Here is a 26090-nt window from a genome sequence, read left to right on the forward strand (position 1 = left end):
ATACTGGAGTGCCACAATGTGTTAATAATAAGGAATGTGTCAAATAATAATGTCTCTACTTCAGGAAATTATTTGTTAATGTAGACAGTGTACACTGGGTCAACCATTAGCTATGCCTAATGTCATACCCAAAGTGACTGATTTGGGATCAGAAGTGAAGTATTCTTCCTGTACACTGAAAACTATAGAAAGCTTATGAAAGAAATTGAAGAAGACAAAAAGAAATGGAAAAACATTCTATGCTTATGGATTGGAAGAAAAATTTTGTTAAAATATCGATACTACCCAAAGTAATCTATACATTCAATGCAACCCCTATCAAAATAACACCAGAATTATTCACAGAGCTAGAACAAACAATTTAAAATTTGTATTGAACCAAAAAAGACCCTGAATAGACAAAGTAATGTTGAAAAAGAAAACCAAAGCTGGAGGCATCACAATTCCAGACTTTAAACTGTATTACAAAGCTGTAATCATCAACAGTACGGCACTGGCACAAAAACAGACACATAGATCAATGGAACAGAAAGAGAACCTAGAAATGGATCCCCAAATGGATGGCCAACTAACCTCTGGCAAAGCAGGAAAGACTACCAAATGGAAAAAGGGTAGTCCTTCAGCAAATGGTGCTGGGAAAACTAGACAGTGACATGCTGAAGAATGAATCTAGACCACTTGCTTACACCATATGCAAAAATAAACTCAAAATGATGAAAGACTTAAATGTAAGACAGGAAATCAAAATCCTAGAGGAGAAAACAGGCAACAACTTCTTTGGCCTCAGTGGCAGTGATTTCTTACTTGACATGTTTCTGGAGGTAAGGGAAACAAAAGCAAAATGAATGACTGGGACCTCATCAAGATATAAAACCTCTGCACAGTGAAGGAAACAATCACCAAAATGAAAAGGCAACCATCAGAATGGGAGAAGATATTTGCAAATAATATGTCAGATAAAGAGTTAGTATCCAAAGTCTATAAAGAATTTATCAAACTCAACACTCAAAAACCAACTAATCTAGTGAAGAAATGGGCAAAAGACATGAACAGATGCTTTTCCAAAGAAGAAATCCAGATGGCTAACAGACACATGAAAAGATGCTCAACATCACTCATCATCAGAGAAATACAAATCAAAACCACTGTGAGATACCATCTGACACCTGTCAGAATGGCTATAACTAACAATTCGGGAGACAACAGACTTTGGCAAGGATGCAGAGAAAGGGAAACCTTTTGCACTGCTGGTGGGAATGCAAACTGGTGAGCCACTCTGGAGAACAGTATGAAGGTTCCTCAAAAAGTTAAAAATAGAACTACCCTATCACCCAGCAATTGCACTACTAGGTATTTATCCAAAGGATATGAAAATGTTGATTCAAAGGGGCACATGTTTATAGCAGCACTATCAACAATAGCCAATGTATGGAAAGAGCCCAAATGTCCATCGACTGATGAATGGATAAAGATGATGTTGTATAAATATACAATGGGATATTAGCAATCAACAAGAATGAAATCTAGCCATTTGCAACAATGTGGATGGAACTGGAGTGTATTATGCTATAGAAATGCTATAAATGAGATGCAAAATTAACTAGATACAGTGGCAGCAAGAATGGAAGAAGAAGGAGAGGATAGAATAGGCTAAATAAAGATAAAATTATGGAAAATGATGAAGCTGAAAGAAAAGAGGGAAAAGAAATTACTAGATCATGAGGGGGAAAATGGGGAGCTAAGTGATTCCATGAAATGAAACACTATCCATAGCAAAGGAGTTCAAGAAAAAGAGGAGTGAGACAAAGGGGCAGAAGGTTTATTTGAACAACTTATAGCTAAGAACTTCCTTAATCTGGGGAGGAAACAGTCTTCCAAGTCCAAGAGGTACAGAGAAATCCCTTCAAAATCAACAAAAACAGGTCAACACCATGACATATCAGAGTGAAACTAGCAAAATATAAAAATAGAGAATTCTGGAAGCAGCTAGGGACAAATGGTACTTAACCTATCAGTGTAGACACATAAGGGTAGTAGCAGACCTGTCCACTGAAACTTGAAGGAGTGGCAGGACATATTCAGTGTGCTGAATAGGAAGAATATGCAGTCAAGAATCCTTTATCCAGCAAGGCTGTTATTAGAAGGAGAGATTAAGGTTTTCCCAGACTAAACAAACGAACTAACTAACTAAAGGACTTCAAGACCACTAAATCAGCCCTGCAAGAGATCCTAAGGGAGACTCTGTGATGGAAAGCAGCAAAGACTACAAGGGACTGGAGACATCACCACAAACACAAAACCTACAGATAACACAATGGCACTAAATCCATATCTTTCAATAATCACTCTGAATGTAAACGGACTAACTGCCCCAATTAAAGACATAGGTTATCAGAATGGATAAAAAATAAGATCTATCTATATGCTGTCTAAAAGAAACTCATTTTAGACCTGAGGACACCTGCAGATTGAAAGTGAGGGGATGGAGAACCATCTATCATGCTAATGGAACATGAAAAAGAAAGACAGAGTTGCCATACTTATATCATACAAGCTAGATTTTATTTTACTTTATTTTTTTCTTTCATAATTGAGTTTTTATTTGTTGTTCTGAGGATCAGTACAGGCAATTCAATTTGTACATAATTCTTAACGTACGTACCGAAAACCTAAAAAAAAAATGTAGCTGTGGTTCTTTTCTCAAAGTTATTCCAGTGACCTTCCAGCTTAAAACTTGGAGACAAATTTCCCTTAACAGTATATCAAGTACCTGTATCTTCAAATGTTGATACGCTGTTACACTGTTGAGTCCCATTAATTCACAATTTAATGTCATATACACTACATACTCAAATTTTCAATCTCGCACAACACATTAACAAAGTTACTAGGAAACTGGACTACCACGACCAAGATGTTACAGAATGCACAAAATTCTGACAGGGAGAGCCAAGATCAAGGAGTGGTTTTCTTTAGGAAACAATTCTACCAAAAACAACATGGGAATAGAAGTAATTTAAAATGTTCAAGACATATTAAATGCACGACTGACTCCAAATTGCCATTTAGTATGCTTGATATTATACGATATAAAAACTACCCCACCTATGGAATGTTAAACTGACACCCAAGACGATCAAAGCCTCCCATATTCAATATCCCATATTCTGGTTGTACCAAAAAATAAACCACCAGCAAATGATTTCACCTCTTAAAAAAAAGCATTTACACTTAAAAAATGGGATGCGGTGGGATTGCCTCCTTCTTAAAAATGTTTCTAGAGCTACTAAAAAACTTGCATTTACAAAATAGTTGATAAAAATATTCCTCTGGATTTTACAAGAAGGGAGACAGGGACCACTGGTAAGACATGGGATATGATACTAATCAGACTTGGCTTCTTTCTCTCCTGCTTCATCAGAGGCTGGACTCTCCTAGTTTTTAGTTTCTCCGTTTTCTGCAGGTAAGTTTTCTTTTGTTTCTTGGTTAGCCACTTCAGCCTGTTTTCCCTTTACTCCCCTTTTCCCCTTTTGCACTTTTTTGTCTGAAGATTTCTCCTTTCCCGCCACCTTTTTTGGTTTCACTTCCACTTTTGCAGGAGCAGGTTTAGCTGACAACCTCGCCGACCTCCTCTTAGGGTCCTCCTTCACCACCCCCTCAGCGGAGCTGACCTTCCTCTTGGGCATTGTGGCAGCGGGGCGGGCACATGCCGGGTGCCCGGTGCCTGCCGGCCGCCACGCGCCAAGAGCCTTCATGAAGCTGGGCTGCCTGGCCGCTACCGCTCCTCCCACCGCCCGACCTGCTGCGACCCTCCGCAGAGGTCACAAACTAGATTTTAAAACAAAGAGTGTAGCAGTGCCTGGGTGGCTCAGCTGGTGAAGCATCTGACTCTTGATTTCAGTTCAGATCATGGTCTTGCAGTTTGTAGGTTCAAGCCCTGCATTGGCTCATGCTGCTGATGGTGTGGAGCCTGCTTGAGATTCTCTCTTCCCCTCCACCACTCATGTTCTCTCTCAAAATAAATAAACTTAAAAAAAAAACAATAAAAAATAAAACAAAGACTGTAACAAGAGATAAAAAAAAAGGCATTTTATCATAATGAAGGGGGCTATCCATCAAGAAGATCTAACAATTGTAAATGTTCATGCCCCAACATGAAGCACCCAAACATATAAATCACTTAATCACAAACATAAACCAATGTATTGATAATAATACTGAAATTGTAGGTGACTTTCATACTCCACTTACAACAAAGAACTGATCATCTAGGCAGAAAATCAAAAAGGAAACAATGGCTCTGAATGACATACTGGACCATGTGGACTTAAGACATATTTTCAGAACTTTTCATCCTAAAGCAGCAGAATACACATTCGGCTGCAGTGCACATGGAACATTCCCCAAAATAGAAAACATATTGGGTCAAAAAACAGTCATCAACAAGTACAAAAAGATTGAGATCATACCATATATATTTTCAGATCACAATGCTATGAAACTTGAAATCAACCACACACAAAAAAATTGGAAACCCCCAAATACATGGAGGTTAAAGAACATCCTACTAAATAACTAGGAAATTAAAGAAGGAGTTAAAAAATACATGGAAGCAAATGAAAATTGAACACGACAGTCCAAACCTTTTGGGATACAGCAAAGGCAGTCCTAAGAGGAAAATATATTGCAATTCAGAACTATTTCAAGAAGCAAGAAAGGTCCCAATACACAATCTTACACCTAAAGGAGCTAGAAAAGCAGCAGAAAATAAAGCCCAAAGCCAGCAGAAGATTAGAGCAGAAATAAAGTATATGGAATTAAAAAAAATTGTAGAACAGATCAATGAATCTAAGAGCTACTTTTTTGAGAGTAAAGAAAATTGATAACCCCCTAGCCAGATTTATCAAAAAGAAAAGAAAGAGTACTCAAATAGATAAAATCACGAATGAAAGAGGAGGAATTGCAACCAACACCACAGAAATACAAATATTAGAGAATACTATGAAAAACTATATGCCAACAAACTGGACAATATAGAAGAAATAGACAAATTCTTAGACACCCACGCACTACCAAAACTCAAATGGGAAGAAATAGAAAATTTGAACAAACCCGTAACCAGCAAAGAAATTGAATTGGTTATCAAAAATCTCCCAACAAATGAGAGTCCTGGGCTAGATGGCTTCCCAGGAGAATTCTACCAGATTTTTCTTTTCTTCTTTCTTTCTTTCTTTCTTTCTTTCTTCTTCTTTCTTTCTTTCATTTTTAAATTTACATCCAAGTTAGTTAGCATAGAGTGCAACGATGATTTCAGGAATAGATTCCAGTGATTCATCCCCTATATATAACACCCAGTGCTCATCCCAACAAATGTCTTCCTTAATGCTCCTTACACATTTAGCCCATTCCCCCACCCACAACCCCTCCAACAACCCTGTTTCTTCTCCATAAATGATAGTCTCTTATGTTTTGTCCCCCTCCCTGTTTTTATATTATTTTTGCTTCCTTCGCCTTATGTTCATCTGCTTTGTATCTTGAATCCCTCATATGAGTGAAGTTATATGATATTTGTCTTTGTTAGACTGACTAATTTTGCTTAGCGTAATATCTCCTGGTTCTATCCATGTAGTTGCAAATGGGAAGATTTCATTCTTTTTGATTGCCGAGTAATACTCCATTGTATATATATATATATATATATATATACCACATCTTCTTTATCCATTCACCTGTCAATGGACATTTGGGCTCTTTCCATACTTCAGCTGTTGTCAATAGCACAGTTATAAACATTAGGGTGCATGTGACCCTTTGAAACAGCACCCCTATGTCCCAAAACAAATATTTATCCAAATACCTAGTAGTGCAATTGCTGGATCTTAGGGTAATTGTATTTTTAACTTTTTGAGGAATATCCACACTGTTTTCCAGAGTGGCTGCACCAGCTTGCATTCCCACCAACAATGCAAAAGAGATCCTCTTTCTCTGCATCCTCACCAACATCTCTTGTTGCCTGAGTTGTTAATTTTAGCCATTCTTACTGGTGTGAGGTGCTATCTCATTGTGGTTTTAATTTGTATTTGATTCTATCAGACATTTAAAGCAGAGTTAATACCTATTCTTCTCAAAGTGTTTCAAAAACTAGAAATGGAAGGAAAGCTTCCAGACTCATTCTATGAAGCCAGCATTACCTTGATTCCAAAACCAGATGAACACCCCACATAAAAGGAGAATTACTGGCCAATATCCCTGATGAACCTGGATGCAAAATTCTCAACAAGGTATTAATAAATCAAATTCAATAGTACATTAAAAGAATTATTCACCACAATCAAGTGGGATTCATTCCTGGGCTACAGGGCTGGTTCAATATTCACAATTCAATCAATGTGATATACCACATCAATAAAAGAAAGGATAAGAACCATATGATCCTTTTCAACAGAGGCAAAAAAAAAAAAAAAAAGCATTTGACAAAATACAACATCCTTTCTTGATAAAAAAAAAAGGAACCCTCTAGAAAGTAGGGATAGAAGGAATATACCTTAACATCATAAAAGCCATATATAAAAGGCCCACAGCTAATATCATACTCAATGAGGAAAAACTGAGGGCTTTCCCCCTGGGATCAGGAACATATCACATATGTCTACTCTCACCACTGTTTTCAACATAATACTGGAAGCCTTAGCCTCAGCAATCAGACAACAAAAAGATACAGAAGTCCAAACTGGCAAAGAAGTCAAACTTTCACTCTTTGCAGATGACATGATACTCTACATGGAAAACCCAAAAGACTCCACCAAAAAAAACAACTAGAGCTGGTACATGAATTCAGCAAAATCACAGGATATAAAATCAATGTATAGAAATAGGTTGCATTTCTATACACTAGTAATGAAGGAAAAGAAAGAGATATCAGGGAAGCAATCCCATTTATAATTGCACCAAAAAAAATATTTAGGAATAAACCTAACCAAAGACATAAAAGATCTATACATTGGAAACTATAGAAAGTTTATGAAAGAAATTGAAGAAGATACAAAGAAATGGAAAAACATTCCATGCTTATGGATTGGAGAAACAAATATTGTTAAAATGTCGATACTACCCAAAGCAATATACACTTTCAAGGCAATCCCTATCAAAATAGCACCAGCATTCTTCACAGAGCTAGAACAAACAATTCTAAAATTTGTATGGAACCAGAAAAGACCCATATAGCCAAAGCAATGTTGAAAAAGAAAACCAAAGCTGGAAGCATCACAATTCCGAACTGCAAGCTGTATTACAAAGCTATAATTATCAAGACAGTATGGCACTGGCACAAAAACAGACACATAGATCAATGGAACAGAATACAGAACCCAGAAATGGACTCACAAATGTATATGGCCAACTAGTCTTCGACAAAGCAGGAAAGAGTATCCAATGGATACAGTCTCTTGAGCAAATGGTTCTGGGAGAACTGGACAGTGACATATAGAAGAATGAAACTGGACCACTTTCTTACACCATACACAAAAATAAATTCAAATGGACAAAAGACCTAAATGTGAGACAGGAAACCATCAAAATCCTACAGGAGAAAACAGGTAGCAACCTCTTTGACCTCAGCCACAGCAACTTCTTACTTGACATGTCTCTGAATTTAAAGGAAATCAAAGCAAAAACGAACTATTGGGACCTAATCAAGATAAAAAGCTTCTGCATAGTGAAGGAAACAATCAATAAAAGTAAAAGGCAACCTACAAAATGGGAGAGTATGTTTGCAAATGACATATCAGATAAAGGGTTAGTATCCAAAATCTATAAAGAACTTGCCCAACACAACACCAAAAAAACCCGAATAGTTCACTGAAGAAATGGGCAGAAGACATGAATAGACACTTTTCCAGATGGCTAACAGACACATGAAAAGACGCTTAACATCTCTCATCATCAGGGAAATACAAAGCAAAATCACACCTGTCAGAATGGCTAAAATTAACAACTCAGGAAACAACAGAAAATCTGAAGCAGGCTCCAGGTTCTGAGCTGTCAGCACAGAGCCCAATGGGGGCTTGAATTACCCTATTACCCTATGACCCAGCAATTGAACTACTAGGAATCTATATAAAGGACACAAAAAATGCTGATTCCAAGGGGGCATATGCACCTCAATGTTTATAGCAGCACTATCAATAGCCAAATTATGGGAAGAACCCAATGTCCATCAATTGATGAATGGATTAAAAAGATATATACATATATTTATTATATAATCCCAGTGGAAATATAACATGTGTGTACACACACACACACACACACACACATACAGTGGAATAGTACTCAATGATGAAAAAGAATGAGGTCTTGCCATTTGCAACAACGTGGATGGAACTGAAGAGTATTATGCTATTTAAAATAAGTCACTCAGTGCTAAGTGAAATAAGCCATACAGAGAAAGACAGATACCATATGGTTTCACTCTTATGTGGATCCTGAGAAACTTAACAGAAACCCATGGGGGAGGGAAAGGAAAAAAAAAAAAGAGGTTAGAGTGAGAGAGAGCCAAAGCATAAGAGACTGTTAAAAACTGAGAACAAACTGAGGGTTGATGGGGTGTGGGAGGGAGGGGAGGGTGGGTGATGGGTATTGAGGAGGGCACCTTTTGGGATGAGCACTGGGTGTTGTATGGAAACCAATTTGACAATAAATTTCATATATTGAAAATAAAATAAAATAAGTCACTCAGATAAAGACAGATATCATATGATTTCACTCTTATGTGGAATTTAAGAAACTTAACAGATGATCATAGGGGAAGTGAAGGAAAAATAAAAACAGAGAGGGAGGCAAACCATAAAATACTCTTAAATACAGAGAACAAACTGAAGGTTGATGGGGATGGGGGGGGGGGTTGGGAAGTGTGTTACATATGTGATGGCCATTAAGAAGGGCACTAGTTGGGATGAGCACTGGGTGTTATTTGTAAGTGATGAATCACTGGGTTCACTCCTGAAGCCAAGACTACACTGTATGGTAACATGAGAATTAAAAAAAAGTTGTAAATTTTTATAAAAATGCAAATAATTGCATTGGTGTCCTCCACTCATTTTTTATATGAAACTATTGTCAAAATCATATACTGTCAACATTATTCTTTTATTATTAGAAAATGTTTAGGGGACCCTGGGTGGCTCAGTCGGTTAAGCACCCGACTTCAGCCTAGGTCACAATATCACTGTTCCCGAGTTCAAATCCCGCATTGGGCTCTGTGCTGACAGCTCAGAGCCTGGAGCCTGCTTCAGATTTTGTGTCTCCCTCTCTCTCTGCCCCTCCCCACCCCACCCTCTCTCTCTCTCAAAAATAAAATAAACATTAAAAAATTTTTTTTAAGTGTTTACATTTCAGGATCACTTTCTCATTTTTCCTCAGATATTTCCATGAAGAAATTTGAAAAGAAAGTGAAATTTGTCTGTGATTATATCCAATCACCTATGAAGAATATCAAATTATTCTCATTTATTGGCCATCCCAATGGCATACCTGTAAGGCTGACAAGAACACAGAAAGGTAATAGTGCTCCTTACCAATCATGGTTTTGGGAGTGAAGCCCTGGTATTTACAACCTGAATATCCTCTATATTAATCCATGTGAACATATTAGGTCACTGTAATATTAAGCGTTATTGGTAGGTGCCACATGTACAACTATAGGTGGCTTTCCCTACAAAATCTGCACACTATCCATCCTGTTCTGCCTGCATTGCAGCGCCCCCCACCTGCTGTAAGAGATGTGCATGCTGGTGTTCAGCATTCTCCAACAGGAGGCTGCCCTGTATTCCTTTGGGGACTTTTTACCCTTGCAGCTCTGCAGCCATGACAGGCCCTGTGATTGCTCCATTCTACTTCCTTTCTATTATAACTGAATCTGACCTTTCTGTCTTATCTGACACAGCCATTGCAATTGATTTAAAGTCCCTTTGAAAATGTGTGGTCTCTGCTGCAGAATGAGGGAAAATGATTCACAAATGGGAATGTAATGGAGAAGTGGGCTGATGGGGCTCCTGATTTTCAAGAGTTTGATGAAACAGCTTTTTCAGCTGGTATTTGTGGCCTCACTCTCTCTTGATATAAGTCCCACATGTGATTTGCCTGGTAAAGGAATCCAGGACCCAGAGGTATGGTGGATTCTAGGCCTGTTTCTTTAAAAAGATCTGGAATCTGGATCCATCAGTGTACTCCATCATTTGTGTTATTCTTCTCATTAGAAGATAATTTTTGAGCATGCATTTCCAATTATGTGTACTCATTCATTTGTAAGTTGCATGGCTATCATACTTTTCTATAATTTTGTTATTAATATTACAAAAATATAAACATTTAAAATATAAACATTTAAATAATAATAAACAAAAATATAAACATATAATGTTTAAATATAAACATTTATAAACATAAATATAAAATAAATAATAATTTGAAGTTTTGATATTTTCTTTCTGTATCCCAGCATTCTGTCTTGTTCACTCACCTTGATCTGAATACTTACTATGTTGAGGCCACCACTTTCAGTGAAGCTTCTTTATGTAAGAGGCAAGCTTGTGATGGAAGGGAACAAAGGAGGAAATGTATCTCCCAAAACTGGGTTTGATGTAATTTTAATGTTTAAGTACCTCCTTCTCTCAGAATCTGTAATGATTACCTTGAACTTTAGTAGCAACATTGAGAGAAATATACACTTTTCATAATGAAGTTTACCTGGAAAGATGGATAGAACTCTGAATTTTGAGGTGATCCCCAAGATTCCTACCCACTGGGATACATACTTTAAATTAGAGTATGGGTGGGACTGTAAATACGGTGGATTTCACAACTGTGATCAGATTACAAAGGTGAAGGGATTTAAAGACCTAATGAAAATCTGAAATGAGCTGACTTTTGGTTAATTAAAAGGGAGATTATCCTGGATGGGCCTGATATAATTAAGTGGGCTCTTAACAGGTATTGGATCCTTCCCGAAGAAAGATTTGAAGCAGCAAAGACAATTTTCTGTGAGCCTTTAAGAAACAAACTGTAAATCTATGGAGAAGGCCCTGTGGCAAGAAAACAAACTCCAAGGAACTGAATTCTACCAATTGCCAGTGAACTAGAAAGAGTACCTAAAACTCAAGGTAGCAGTTCTGACTGACACCTTGATTTTAACCCAGTCAAACCCAAAGATGAGGAACCAATTAACTTGTGCCTAGACTCCTGACTCATGGAAACTGAGACCATAAATTTTGTTATTTTTTTCTAAGCCACAAAATTGTAATAAGTTTTTATACAGGAATAGAAAACTAACACCAGAAGTAAAGCACATCATACTTGATTGTTATTTCATGAAAGTTAATAAAGTTAAGTTTCCTTCATGTGACATTATATATCCTCTAAATAAATTGCTATCATGAATATTTTCTGTACTCTGAAATATTTTACTTAAAAAAACAAAGTGAATTAACCTGTATAGGATGTTTTCATTTTTGTGCATTGAAACTATATTTTCCTTGCTCTGGTGATAGTGGAAAGCTTTTATTCTAGGGATACGTATCAACTGAATTATTAATGAAGTCATTCTTTTAAATTGGTTGGAGCAAAAAAAGCATTTAGCTTGGGTGATGAGACATTAGTGTGTTGTTTGGGGTATATCTCTTTGCCTTTGTGTCCATTAGTTATTTTAACTGACTGCACTAAGACATTTACAACCTCCTAATTTAAATAGCATTGTTGAGGTATAATTAACATATTATAAATTATACATCTATTTAGTGTAGGTTTGGTACATTTTGGTGTATGATCATATCCTTAAAATCATCATCACCACCAAGATAATGAACATATCACCATAAATTTTTCCTCATACTCTTTTGGAACACCTCTTTATTATCCCACTCCACCCCCCCATCCCCCAAATCCTCAGGCAATGTCTGATTTGATTTTGTTACTATAGTTTTTATTTTCTAGAATTTTATATAAATAGAATTAAATAGATTTAAGATTTAAATAGATTTAAGTTGACAATATTTTGTCAACTTCTTTCATTCAGAAAATTTTTTCAGACTTATATATATTGTTGCATGTGTTCACAATTAGGTTGTTTCTAATTTTGAGTTATTTAATATAAAGTTTCTATAAGTATCCTGATCAAGTCTTTGCACAGACATAAGCTTTACTTCTCTAACGTTAAGTATCAAAGATTGGAATGGCTGGGTCATATGGTATGTTTGGTCTGTTATGGACCTGCAAAATCATTTTTACATTCCCTCCAGTGTTCCTGTTGGTCCACATTTTTGCCGGCACTTGCTATGTTCAGTCTTTTATTTTCCCTCCTCCAGTAAAATTCATACCAACAGTGTGCTTTAATTTTTTCCAGCTTTTCTGAGGTTTAGTTAACAATTAAAATTGTAAGATATTTAAAATATGCAACATGATGATTTGATATATGTTGCATTGTGGAAGGATTATACCCAACATATCCATTACCTCACATATTTACCTTTGTGTATATGTGTGGGTGTGAATATTTAAGTTCTACTCTCTTAGCAAATTTTAGTTATACAATACAGTGTTATCAACTGTAGTCACCATGTCATACATTATATTATAATCTTTGGTCCTTATTCATCCTAGAACTGGAAGTTTGTACCCTTTTACCAAACTCTTCTTTTTCCTTCACTTCTCAGACCCTCATAACCACATTTCTACTCTAAGTTCAACTTTTTTTCTTTTTTTTTTCCTTGGGACTCCACACATAAATGATACCATATAGCATTTGTCTGGCTTATTTCATTTAACACAGTGTCCTCCAGGTTTATCCATGTTGTCACAAATGACAGGATTTCCTTTTTTTGGTAGGAAATGTTTTAATTATTTTTTGATAGGAAGTATGGACTGAAGTTAAGTTTTTTTGAGTATAGATATCCACTTATTTAATCACATTGTTGAACTTTTACATTTAGTTTTATTATTTATATAATTCAGTTTAAATATATCACTTTATAATTTATGTTCAATTGTTTCATCTTTTTCCAACTGCTGTTGAGGTTTGATTTTGTTTTTAGCTATTCCATTCAATCTCCTTTGTTGGCTTATTAGCTATAAATCTAATCAGTGATTGTTTCAGTTGTATAGTATACATCTCTAACCTAATACAGTTTACTTTCAACAGACATTATATCCCTTAATGTACAATATATAATATTTACATTTATAAATTTCAATTTCTCCCCTCTTGGCTTTTTTTTTTTTATGAAATTTATTGACAAATTGGTTTCCATACAACACCCAGTGCTCATCCCAAAAGGTGCCCTCCTCAATACCCATCACCCACCCTCTCCTCCCTCCCACCCCCCATCAACCCTCAGTTTGTACTCAGTTTTTAACAGTCTCTTATGCTTTGGCTCTCTCGCACTCTAACCTCTTTTTTTTTTTTTCTTCCCCTCCCCCATGGGTTCCTGTTAAGTTTCTCAGGATCCACAAAAGAGTGAAACCATATGGTATCTGTCTTTCTCTGTATGGCTTATTTCACTTAGCATCACACTCTCCAGTTCCATCCATGTTGCTACAAAAGGCCATATTTCATTTTTTCTCATTGCTATGTAGAATTCCATTGTGTATATAAACCACAATTTCTTTATCCATTCATCAGTTGATGGACATTTAGGCTCTTTCCATAATTTGGCTATTGTTGAGAGTGCTGCTATGAACATTGGGGTACAAGTGGCCCTATATATCAGTACTCCTGTATCCCTTGGATAAATTCCTAGCAGTGCTATTGCTGGGTCATAGGGTAGGTCTATTTTCAATTTTCTGAGGAACCTCCACACTGCTTTCCAGAGCGGCTGCACCAATTTGCATTCCCACCAACAGTGCAAGAGGGTTCCCGTTTCTCCACATCCTCTCCAGCATCTATAGTCTCCTGATTTGTTCATTTTGGCCACTCTGACTGGCGTGAGGTGATACCTGAGTGTGGTTTTGATTTGTATTTCCCTGATAAGGAGCAACGCTGAACATCTTTTCATGTGCCTGTTGGCCATCTGGATGTCTTCTTTAAAGAAGTGTCTATTCATGTTTCCTGCCCATTTCTTCACTGGGTTGTTTTTCGGGTGTGGAGTTTGGTGAGCTCTTTATAGATTTTGGATACTAGCCCTTTGTCCGATATGTCATTTGCGAATATCTTTTCCCATTCCGTTGGTTGCCTTTTAGTTTTGTTGGTTGTTTCCTTTGCTGTGCAGAAGCTTTTTATCTTCATAAGGTCCCAGTAATTCACTTTTGCTTTTAATTCCCTTGCGTTTGGGGATGTGTCGTGTAAGATTGCTACGGCTGAGGTCAGAGAGGTCTTTTCCTGCTTTCTCCTCTAAGGTTTTGACGGTTTCCTGTCTCACATTTAGGTCCTTTATCCATCTTGAGTTTATTTTTGTGAATGGTGTGAGAAAGTGGTCTAGTTTCAACCTTCTGCATGTTGCTGTCCAGTTCTCCCAGCACCATTTGTTAAAGAGGCTGTCTTTTTTCCATTGGATATTCTTTCCTGCTTTGTCAAAGATGAGTTGGCCATACGTTTGTGGGTCTAGTTCTGGGGTTTCTATTCTATTCCATTGGTCTATGTGTCTGTTTTTGTGCCAATACCATGCTGTCTTGATGATGACAGCTTTGTAGTAGAGGCTAAAGTCTGGGATTGTGATGCCTCCTGCTTCGGTCTTCTTCAAAATTCCTTTGGCTATTTGGGGCCTTTTGTGGTTCCATATGAATTTTAGGATTGCTTGTTCTAGTTTCGAGAAGAATGCTGGTGCAATTTTGATTGGGATTGCATTGAATGTGTAGATAGCTTTGGGTAGTATTGACATTTTGACAATATTTATTTTTCCAATCCATGAGCAGGGAATGTCTTTCCATTTCTTTGAATCTTCTTCAATTACCTTCATAAGCTTTCTATAGTTTTCAGCATACAGATCCTTTACATCTTTGGTTAGATTTATTCCTAGGTATTTTATGCTTCTTGGGGCAATTGTGAATGGGATCAGTTTCTTTATTTGTCTTTCTGTTGCTTCATTGTTAGTGTATAAGAATGCAACTGATTTCTGTACATTGATTTTGTATCCTGCAACACTGCTGAATTCATGTATCAGTTCTAGCAGACTTTTGGTGGAGTCTATCGGATTTTCCATGTATAATATCATGTCATCTGCAAAAAGCGAAAGCTTGACTTCATCTTTGCCAATTTTGAGGCCTTTGATTTCCTTTTGTTGTCTGATTGCTGATGCTAGAACTTCCAGCACTATGTTAAACAACAGCGGTGAGAGTGGGCATCCCTGTCGTGTTCCTGATCTCAGGGAAAAAGCTCTCAGTTTTTCCCCGTTGAGGATGATGTTAGCTGTGGGCTTTTCATAAATGGCTTTTATGATCTTTAAGTATGTTCCTTCTATCCCGACTTTCTCAAGGGTTTTTATTAAGAAAGGGTGCTGGATTTTGTCGAAGGCCTTTTCTGCATCGATTGACAGGATCATATGGTTCTTCTCTTTTTTTTTGTTAATGTGATGTATCACGTTGATTGATTTGCGAATGTTGAACCAGCCCTGCATCCCAGGAATGAATCCCACTTCATCATGGTGAATAATTCTTTTTATATGCCGTTGAATTCGATTTGCTAGTATCTTATTGAGAATTTTTGCATCCATATTCATCAGGGATATTGGCCTGTAGTTCTCTTTTTTACTGGGTCTCTGTCTGGTGTAGGAATCAAAGTAATACTGGCTTCATAGAATGAGTCTGGAAGTTTTCCTTCCCTTTCTATTTCTTGGAATGGCTTGAGAAGGATAGGTATTATCTCTGCTTTAAACGTCTGGTAGAACTCCCCTGGGAAGCCATCTGGTCCTGGACTCTTATTTGTTGGGAGATTTTTGATAACCGATTCAATTTCTTCGCTGGTTATGGGTCTGTTCAAGCTTTCTATTTCCTCCTGATTGAGTTTTGGAAGAGTGTGGGTGTTCAGGAATTTGTCCATTTCTTCCAGGTTGTCCAATTTGTTGGCATATAAGTTTTCATAGTATTCCCTGATAATTGTTTGTATCTCTGAGGGATTGGTTGTAATAATTCCATTTTCATTGATGATTTTATCTATTTGGGTCATCTCCCTTTTCTTTTTGAGAAGCCTGGCTAGAGGTTTGTCAATTTTGTTTATTTTTTCAAAAAACCAACTCTTGGTTTCGTTGATCTGCTCTACAGTTTTTTTAGATTCTATATTGTTTATTTCTGCTCTGATCTTTATTATTTCTCTTCTTCTGCTGGGTTTAGGCTGCCTTTGCTGTCTGCTTCTAGTTCCTTTAGGTGTGCTGTTAGATTTTGTATTTGGGATTTTTCTTGTTTCTTGAGATAGGCCTGGATTGCAATGTATTTTCCTCTCAGGACTGCCTTCGCTGCGTCCCAAAGCGTTTGGATTGTTGTATTTTCATTTTCGTTTGTTTCCATATATTTTTAAATTTCTTCTCTAATTGCCTGGTTGACCCACTCATTCGTTAGTAGGGTGTTCTTTAACCTCCATGCTTTTGGAGGTTTTCCAGACTTTTTTCTGTGGTTGATTTCAAGCTTCATAGCATTGTGGTCTGAAAGTATGCATGGTATAATTTCAATTCTGGTAAACTTATGAAAGGCTGTTTTGTGACCCAGTATATGATCTATCTTGGAGAATGTTCCATGTGCACTCGAGAAGAAAGTATATTCTGTTGCTTTGGGATGCAGAGTTCTAAATATATCTGTCAAGTCCATCTGATCCAATGTCTCATTCAGGGCCCTTGTTTCTTTATTGACCGTGTGTCTAGAGGATCTATCCATTTCTGTAAGTGGGGTGTTAAAGTCCTCTGCAATTACCACATTCTTATCTATAAGGTTGCTTATGTTTATGAGTAATTGTTTTATATATTTGGGGGCTCCGGTATTCGGCACATAGACATTTATAATTGTTAGCTCTTCCTGATGGATAGACCCTGTAACTATTATATAATGTCCTTCTTCATCTCTTGTTACAGCCTTTAATTTAAGTCTAGTTTGTCTGATATAAGTATGGCTACTCCAGCTTTCTTTTGGCTTCCAGTAGCATGATAAATAGTTCTCCATCCCCTCACTCTCAATCTAAAGGTGTCCTCAGGCCTAAAATGAGTCTCTTGTAGATAGCAAATAGATGGGTCTTGTTTTTTTATCCATTCTGATACCCTATGTCTTTTGGTTGGCCCATTTAATCCATTTACATTCAGTGTTATTATAGAAAGATACGGGTTTAGAGTCATTGTGATGTCTGTATGTTTTATGCTTGTAGTGATGTCTCTGGTACTTTGTCTCACAGGGTCCCCCTTAGGATCTCTTGTAGGGCTGGTTTAGTGGTGACAAATTCCTTCAGTTTTTGTTTGTTTGGGAAGACCTTTATCTCTCCTTCTATTCTAAATGACAGACTTGCTGGATAAAGGATTCTTGGCTGCATATTTTTTCTGTCTAGCACCCTGAAAATCTCGTGCCAATTCTTTCTGGCCTGCCAAGTTTCAAAAGAGAGGTCTGTCACGAGTCTTATAGGTCTCCCTTTATATGTGAGGCCACGTTTACCCCTTGCTGCTTTCAGAATTTTCTCTTTATCCTTGTATTTTGCCAGTTTTACTATGATATGTCGTGCAGAAGATCGATTCAAGTTACGTCTGAAGGGAGTTCTCTGTGCCTCTTGGATTTCAATGCCTTTTTCCTTCCTCAGTTCAGGGAAGTTCTCAGCTATTATTTCTTCAAGTACCCCTTCAGCACCTTTCCCTCTCTCTTCCTCCTCTGGGATACCAATTATGCCTATATTATTTCTTTTTAGTGTATCACTTAGTTCTCTAATTTTCCCCTCATACTCCTGGATTTTTTTATCTCTCTTTTTCTCAGCTTCCTCTTTTTCCATAACTTTATCTTCTAGTTCACCTATTCTCTCCTCTGCCTCTTCAAGCCGAGCTGTGGTGGTTTCCATTTTGTTATGCATTTCGTTTAAAGCGTTTTTCAGCTCCTCGTGACTGTTCCTTAGTCCCTCGATCTCTGTAGCAAGAGATTCTCTGCTGTCCTGTATACTGTTTTCAAGCCCAGCGATTAATTTTACGACTCTTATTCTAAATTCACTTTCTGTTATATTATTTAAATCCTTTTTGATGAGCTCATTAGCTGTTGTTATTTCCTGGAGATTCTTCTGAGGGGAATTCTTCCGCTTGGTCATTTTGGATTGTCCCTGGCGTGGTGAGGACCTGCAGGGCACTTTCCCTGTGCTGTGGTGTATAACTGGAGTTGGTGGGTGGGGCCGTCTTCCTACTGTTACTAGTCTCTGCCTTCCATTTCTTGCTAGATCCTTCATCTCTCACATAGCTCTATAAGCAAAGCCTTTATTACATGTTCTTCAGACGACCACTTTGTGCCATCTGTTTCTAGAATGGTAATGTACGGATATAAAATTTAAACACAATTCTTCTCTTTTTTCTATGAACCCTTGGAAAGGCAGCTTTTGTGGATTATCCCAGGGGTGTCCATTTACATAGGAGTTCCTGAGAAAACACTGGTCTATCTTTCAGATACCATCCACTTACTATTTTCAAGATCAAGTCACATGAAAAAAAGTACGTTCATACACAGAGACCAAGATGTTTTGTTTATATCAGTCATTCCACAAACGTTTATTAAATTTTTGATCAGCCTGAATAGATTTTTGTGAATACTACAGATTTCTCAAAGAGCAAGATTTTAGTTTAATAGTGATTATTTTTATTGAACTGTCATTGAAATAAAATGTTATATTATTTTCAGGTGCACAACATGTGATTTGACAATTCTGTACATTGTGTAATGCTTACCACAATAAGTATAGTTACCATCTGTCACCATGCAGTTATTACAATATTATTGACTATATTCCCTATGCTGTACTTTTCATCCCAGAGACATTAATTTTCCAACTGGAAGTTTGTACTTTTAAAAAAAAATTTTTTAGCATTTATTTTTGAGAGACAGAGATAAAGCACGAGTGGAGGAGCAGCAGAGAGAGAGGGAGACACAGAATCCGAAGCAGGCTCCAGGCTCTGAGCTATCAGCATAGAGCCCGACACGGCCTCAAACTCACTAACCGCAAGATCATGACCTGAGCAGAAGTCGGACACTTAACCAACTGAGCCACCCAGATGCCCCTGGAAGTTTGTACTTTTTAATCTCCTTTATCTTTTTATCTATCTCTTCACCCCCACTTTGCTCTGTCTCTATTTACAAATCAGTTTCTAATTTTTGTTTATGGGTTGTTTTGCTTTTTAGATTCTACATATAAGTGAAATCATATGATATTTGTATTTCTCTGACTTATTTCACTTAGCATAATACCCTCTAAGTCATCCATGTTGTCACAAATGGCAAGATTTCATTCTTTTTTATGGCTGAACAATATTCCATTGTGTGTATACACCACATCTTCATCCATTCATCTACTAACAGGCACTTAGGTTGTCTCCATATCTTGTCTATTGTAAATAATGTTGCAATAAACATAAGGGTGTGTGTATCTTTTTCAATTAGTGTTTTTGTTTACTTTAGGGAAATTCCCAGCAATGGAATTACTGAAATGTATTAATTTCTATTTTTAACTTTTTGAGTAAACTCCATACTGTTTTCCATAGTGGCTACTACAATTTACATTCTCACCAGCACTGTATAAGGGTGCCCTTTCTCCAATCCTTGCCAACACCTGTTATTTTTCATCTTACTGTGGTTTCGATTTGCATTTTCCCAGTGATTAGTGATGTTGAGTATCTTCCTATGTATGTTTTGGTCACCTGTATATCTTCTTTGGAAAAATGTCTATTCAGATTGTCTACTCATTTTTTAATAGAATTGTTTGCTTTATTGGTGTTGAGTTGGTTTTATTAATGTTTTCTAATTTTTTGATGTTTTCTATTTCATTGATTTCCACACTGATATTTTTAATTTACTTTACTCTGCATACTTTTGGTTTTATTTGATCTTCTTTTCTGGCTTTTAAGATGGAATCTGAGGTCACTGATTTAAAATCTTTTCTAATATATTTAGTAGTATAAAATTTCTTCTAAGTACTTGATGAGGGAGATTCCACTAATATTGAAGTGTTTCCTTTTTTTTTATAGTTACACAGAGTGAGCCAGGGCTGGGCAGGGAGAGGGGGAGAGAGAGAATCCCAAGCAGACTCTGTGCTAGTAGCACAGAGTTGATCAGGGCTCAACCAAGAGTTGAGCTTGGTTGAGTTTGTTCAGCTTGTGCTGAAACCAAGAGTACGCTTAATCAACTGAGCCACCCAGGAGCCCCAAAGTGTTTCCTTTTTTAGTATATGTGCTGCCCAAACGAGCACAAGTGTTTCCTTTTTCATTCAGCTCAAAATACTTTTTTGTTTGGCTCTATTTTAACCCATGAGTTATTCACAAGTGTTTTACTTGATTTTCAAGTATGTGAGGAAATTCTAGAGATCTGTTTTTACTTCTAATTAAATTCCAGTATTGTTAGAGAGCATACATTGTAAAAATGGAATCATTTTAAGTTTATTGATACTTATTTTGTAGCCTAGAATAGTTAAATGTTTATTACACATTGCAAAGAATGTGTATTCTATAAATGTCTATTAGACCAAGTTCATTGGTAGTGTTTACCAAGTCTTCTATGCTAGTATTGAATTTCTGTCTACATGTTCCATCTTATTGAGAAATGAGTATTGAAATCTGATTATAACTTGATTTTTCTGAAATTCTATCAGTTTTATCTTAAGGTATTTTGAAACTATGTTATTAGGCACACACACATTTAGCAGTGTGTGTCTGCTTGATAAATTGGCCCTTTTATCATTATAATTGTGAAAAAGTAAATGAATGCATAACTCAGTTGATCAATTAGTTTAAAGAAATTGGCATAAGAATAAAAAGATCTAGAGACCAGATGGAAGAAGCTTTGTTTATATTTTTAATTTTTTTTTAATGTTTATTTTTGAGAGAGATAGAGGCAGAGTGGGAGCGAGGGAGGGGCAGAGAGAGGAAGAAATAGAACTTGAAGTAGGTTCCAGGCTCCAAACTGTCAGTACAGAACCAGACACGGGTCTCCAACTCACGAACTGCCGGATCATGACCTGAGCCGAAGTCAGACGCTTAACCGGTTAAGCCAGCCAGGCGCCCCTGTTTATGTTTTTAGAGGGAAGGTCTTCTGTGTTTTTAAATTATTGAAAATGTAATCAACAATGTTGATGTGGCTGTATTAAAAATGATACTTCTATGAAAAGTTAGAGAAAGAAAAAACAAGAAAAAAGCATTCTGCATGTTTTCCAAGGAACAAACTTTCTTCTTTGCTGTGCAATAATAGAGGTTTGGTACAAAAATAACCACACAAAGTGAAAGGAAAAAATCAATAGTATTGTTATCTTCACAGCTAAATTCTTAACATTTTTTTCTGATATATATTAAAAAAGGAAAATTGGAAAATATTTTAGGTTAAGTACCAATGTTTAAAAAAAAACAAACAAACTGGGACTAAATCCCTAGATTTACCAATTTCAAAAAGAAATTAACATTTTATAAATTAAAATTTTATGAAATAAATGCAATTTTATAAAATTTGTAAATTTAGGCAATAAATGACTTGCCCAAGTAATCTAGTAGGTGGAATCCAAGGGCCAAATTCTATAAAACATATTTATTGACTCTATAAAATAAATTGGACATAGCAAATAGCTATGTAAAGAGTTACTATATAAAATTGTGGTGGAAATAAAAAGTTCAGTTATCTTCCTCCTGTAGTATCAGAAATACCTGACCCATCTGAGATAGGTGAGTTTTAGTGGTCACTGTAAACACATGGTAGAGATTGTGAAATCACAGAGAGCAGATGCTGTCAATTCCAGCTTCTGGACTCAGAGAAGGAAGAGTGGCACATGCCGTTACAGTGAATGAGGGTGAGAAACTCTAAAAAATCAGCTTCATTTCCCCCCATCCAGGGGGCCATCTAATGCACAAAAATGCCTAGAACCAAAGAGCTGTGTAATCCACGTTTCCTACAAAAGATGTTAGCATTTTCTAAATCCTCACCTACTGTGCCTGGCAGGCATTACATGACACTTTTCTGGAAGTTTCATCAGCGTCATGTGCACATCTGTGACACAATGTGTCTGTGCAGAGCCCAGAGTGGACATCCCTGAGTAAATGGACTCTTCAGGTTACTACAGCCGGTGACCAGCCAGGAAGGGGTACAGCAGCAAACTAAGGAAGGTGACTTGCAGCTGTTTGGAAAATACAACGGTTCACGTGACGAAGACCAATCTCGTGCCAGAAATGGTTGAGTCAAACCGACTTCAAATAACTGGTGGCAGTTATGAAGCCCCTGGATTATCCAGATATGGATGTTCCTTACTGTGCCCATGGTGTGACCACAACATAGTAGCTGTATATATTTGGGAACACTTTCAGAAATGTATTTCTCTGGCAGTTAGTTATAAAGTGAGTGAAACTAAAAATATAATCTATCAAGAAGAATCGCTGTTTGGGGTTAACATTGTGGAACGACTACTTTGGAAGAGATCTTTATTCCTTGGAGTATTAAGAAGGCATCACATAATTGCTGTCTTTGCACATTGTGTTCTAGAGTGCCTGGTTAATTGAAATCAGCATGAGGCCAGTTGTAAATATTTATCTTAAATCCAAATTTATAATATATCTTAAGTATCATGTAAAAAGTATTTCATCTGTAGATTAAGAATCACTTCATTTTCAGCAAAATGTTTTTATATAAAACTTCTTGAAAACAAAAGGGATCTGTTTTTGGTTTTTTCTCTAATTTTTGATACCAATTTCTTTAGGAAATATATAAATGGTAAAACTTCTTTTAAGATTTTAAGATAGGTGAATCTCACTAAAAGTAAAATACAGATGGCCATAGAGTCTGGAAAAACTAATATATATTTAATGGATTGATACCCCTTGATTTCTTATTCTGAGGAAAATGTGCAAGTTTATTTCATGAAACCATCTGAAGCAATGTATGTAATATGCAATGATTGAAGGAAATTCTTCTTTAATATACATTGTTCATTATAATTTTGCACAACTTAATGAACTGTGAATTACTAGTGAGGAAAAGCACATTCAACTTATTACAGCAAGAAAGTACTTACTCTGGACATTTCCCATGTTTCCAGACTTTCTGGCCACCCTGAGCAACTTTAATTCAAAAGACTAAGGAAAAATCACTTATTTTAACCATGTTAAAATAGTAACTTGAAAAAGATATTTTCCTGTATAAACTTTTCCTAATTGAGCCCATTTTGTTCTGATCAATAAACTTATCTGCATAACTTGTGCTATAAAAAAATGATCTGATAGAATGCTAAATGACATCCATGACCATACTCCATTTTATGATTCAATGATATCATAAAGGAATAAAGTAGAAAAATTAACAAAAAAATAATAATAAAGTAGAAAAATTAATAGTTATAAATTGTTTATGTGGGAAAAATGAATTTCTTGTTAAAATAGACCAAAAGAGCCCTTGTGTCAGCCTTGCTCCTCTTAGAGAAAGAACTGTGATGTCATCATCCCAATGGAAAATCTGAGAGACTTAACCTGTGATACATCTTGACAGCTGTCATTGAAATTTTATCAAGGACAATAGGTTGCTTATGAGTATTGAGAAATACGTAGTCTCATTGTAATGTACCCTTTGGAAAATGCTGGATATATAACAAATGAAGTTTCATTATTCATGATAATATAAATATTGATTAAAATGATTAAATCAATTAATATGTTAATATATCCCTTGCTCAGTAATTTTTAAGCTATCTATATATCTCAAAAAAGACATATTTCATAATATTTCAAATTTATTCTAAACAATGTGTTCTTTTTTAGCCCTGTAATAATATAAAGTGGATCTTGACTGCCTATCTTAGAAAATGTGCATTTCATAAAATTAAAAATGAATCCTTCTCAATAGTTTGTCCTTTTTTTTAAATGTTAGCTGAACATTAGGACTGTGTTATATACTGGAGACATGTATAATAATATCATTTATCATTGAAGGAATAAAATAATATAAAGAAGTATAATTTTGCTAGATGATATAATAGGAATATTACCAGGAATTTCACTTATTTGTGAAAAATATTCACCGATAGATAGCTTGTTAAAAAATAAAACCCACAAACCTGATGCAAACTGTTAGGTGCAAAATAATGTATTAATTACATAGACCTCTGCAAGACAAGTATGAATCCAGACACCTCTTTTCTGGTTTATTTCATTGCTAGAGTCCATTTGTTGCAGGTCTTTATTATGTTTTCAAAGTAAATAAGTAATCCATTTGGAGTTCAGGTCTTGTCCCCAAGAGAATAAAAAAAATATGCAACAGTGACACCATTTGGCTGGATAATAACTAAAACTGGACAAATAAGATATTTTCTCTCATTGGAGACTGTTTTAGTTGTGTTTAAAAATTGTGATTCTCAAGTTAATGGGCACCTGTGGAAATTCATTTTGCAAATCTACACGTAGAATCAGTAATTCTTTTGTTCAGAGTCAATAACATTACAAAAGAAAAAAATTCCCAAGCATTTCCCCAAGCAGAGACCCCCGTTTGGCACAATGCTGACAATGCCTGAGTGTTTTGAGGATTGCAAGAGGGGCATAACTGACAATCCCTCTTGTGCTGCTACTATGCTAGTTTCATATTTACCAAGAAGGACTTGTCAATATTTGTCTGCTTGGGATCTTGAAAAATGGATGCGAGGTCTCTGTGAGGTCTTTGTGTTGAGTCTCTATGGGGATCTGTGTAAGATCTCAATGTGAAATGTCTGTGAGGCAGTGAAAGATTTCTGTGCACTGTCTGTAGATGTCTTTCTGTGAGGTTTCTATGTGAGGTCTTTTTGAGGCTATGTGATGTCTCTGAGTGTTGTTTCTGGGTGAGGTCTCTGCGTGAGGTCTGTATGGAAGGTACCATTGGAAAGTCTTGATAGGTTTGCCGTTAGGTCTCTGGAAAATCTCTAAAATCTGTACTAGGTTTCTGTCTGAGAATCTGTGGGGCAACATGAAGTCCCTATACGAGGTCTCAGTGTGAGGTCTCTGTAAGGCAACTTGCTAGTCACCATGGAAGGTGTCTGTGTGAGAGAGGTCTCTGTTGAGAGTTGTCTCTGTAAGGTCTGTGTGTTCTCTTTGCTGGGAAGTGTCTCTGTGTTGTCTCTGCATGAAGTGTCTCTGTGTGGGTGTCTCCATTTCTGGCCTTGCCACACCTTATGGAAATCTGAACAACAGAAGGGTGAAGGCACTTGCTTCTTTGTGTTTGAAGGGTGGGAGTGGGGGAGAGGTTGTGTTGTTATTTGTTTTCTGTTCCGTCAGCATCCCCATCTGCAGCACTTCTGGCAGGGGCTATGTGGTCCACATCTAGCCCCTACTCCTGTCCCAGAACTCAACTCTCAGTGCCCCTTGAAGACTTAATAGCAACCAGGCTCAGGGCCCCTTGCTCTGTCCCACCCTCTCCTAATCTCCCAAGGGCCCCAAGGTGCCGTCTGTGCTGGGTCCCAATCCCTTTCCACAGGTCTTGGCTCCACTTACATTGCTGGACCCACTCTAGAGGCTGACTCAGGAATTGGGTCCCAGAGGCAAGACCTGGCTCCAGGGAGAAACCAGTGACACAAGCAGGCTTAAACCCACTCTCCCCTCCACCCCAGGTCCCACATGTTGGGCATCCTGACAGGCATGGGGGACAGGGCCCATTCCTGTTATCCTCTGGATCAAGGGCATCTCCTGGAGCAAGACTCTCTACCATGGGAATGATGCCCTCTGCAGCTGTGCCTACTGTGCACAAAGCACAGACTAATGCTAGAGAAATTGCTCATCTTCTTGCTTTCTCATATGGATAGGGGCCAGGGAAGGGGGAAAGCTGTGCTAGAAGTGGAGAGAGCAGTGGACCACTCCTGAGCTATACCTCCCCATTTTGAACAGGTCATTTCCATGCTCTCCCCAACTCCCATTTCACAAATCCTGTCTGATGGCCTCATCTGCTGGACTCTGGAGTAT

General features: G+C 37.0%; 1 protein-coding gene across 1 annotated transcript; it reads right to left on the reverse strand.

Moving 5' to 3' along the window:
• Positions 1–3143: 3143 nt before the first annotated feature.
• Positions 3144–3712, reverse strand: LOC125150567 (non-histone chromosomal protein HMG-14-like). Its single transcript, XM_047830639.1, has one exon. It carries the CDS (start codon positions 3684–3686, stop codon positions 3435–3437), a length of 252 nt encoding a protein of 83 aa, XP_047686595.1. The 5' UTR covers positions 3687–3712; the 3' UTR covers positions 3144–3434.
• Between the last annotated feature and the right edge of the window lie 22378 nt (positions 3713–26090).

Source organism: Prionailurus viverrinus, chromosome D4 (assembly GCF_022837055.1).
Source record: "Prionailurus viverrinus isolate Anna chromosome D4, UM_Priviv_1.0, whole genome shotgun sequence".
In the NCBI taxonomy this organism is placed as follows: domain Eukaryota; kingdom Metazoa; phylum Chordata; class Mammalia; order Carnivora; family Felidae; genus Prionailurus; species Prionailurus viverrinus.

Excerpts from the sequence above, each read along its gene's own strand:
- LOC125150567 (XM_047830639.1), bottom strand. The coding sequence starts at position 3,686 with ATGCCCAAGAGGAAGGTCAGCTCCGCTGAGGGGGTGGTGAAGGAGGAC.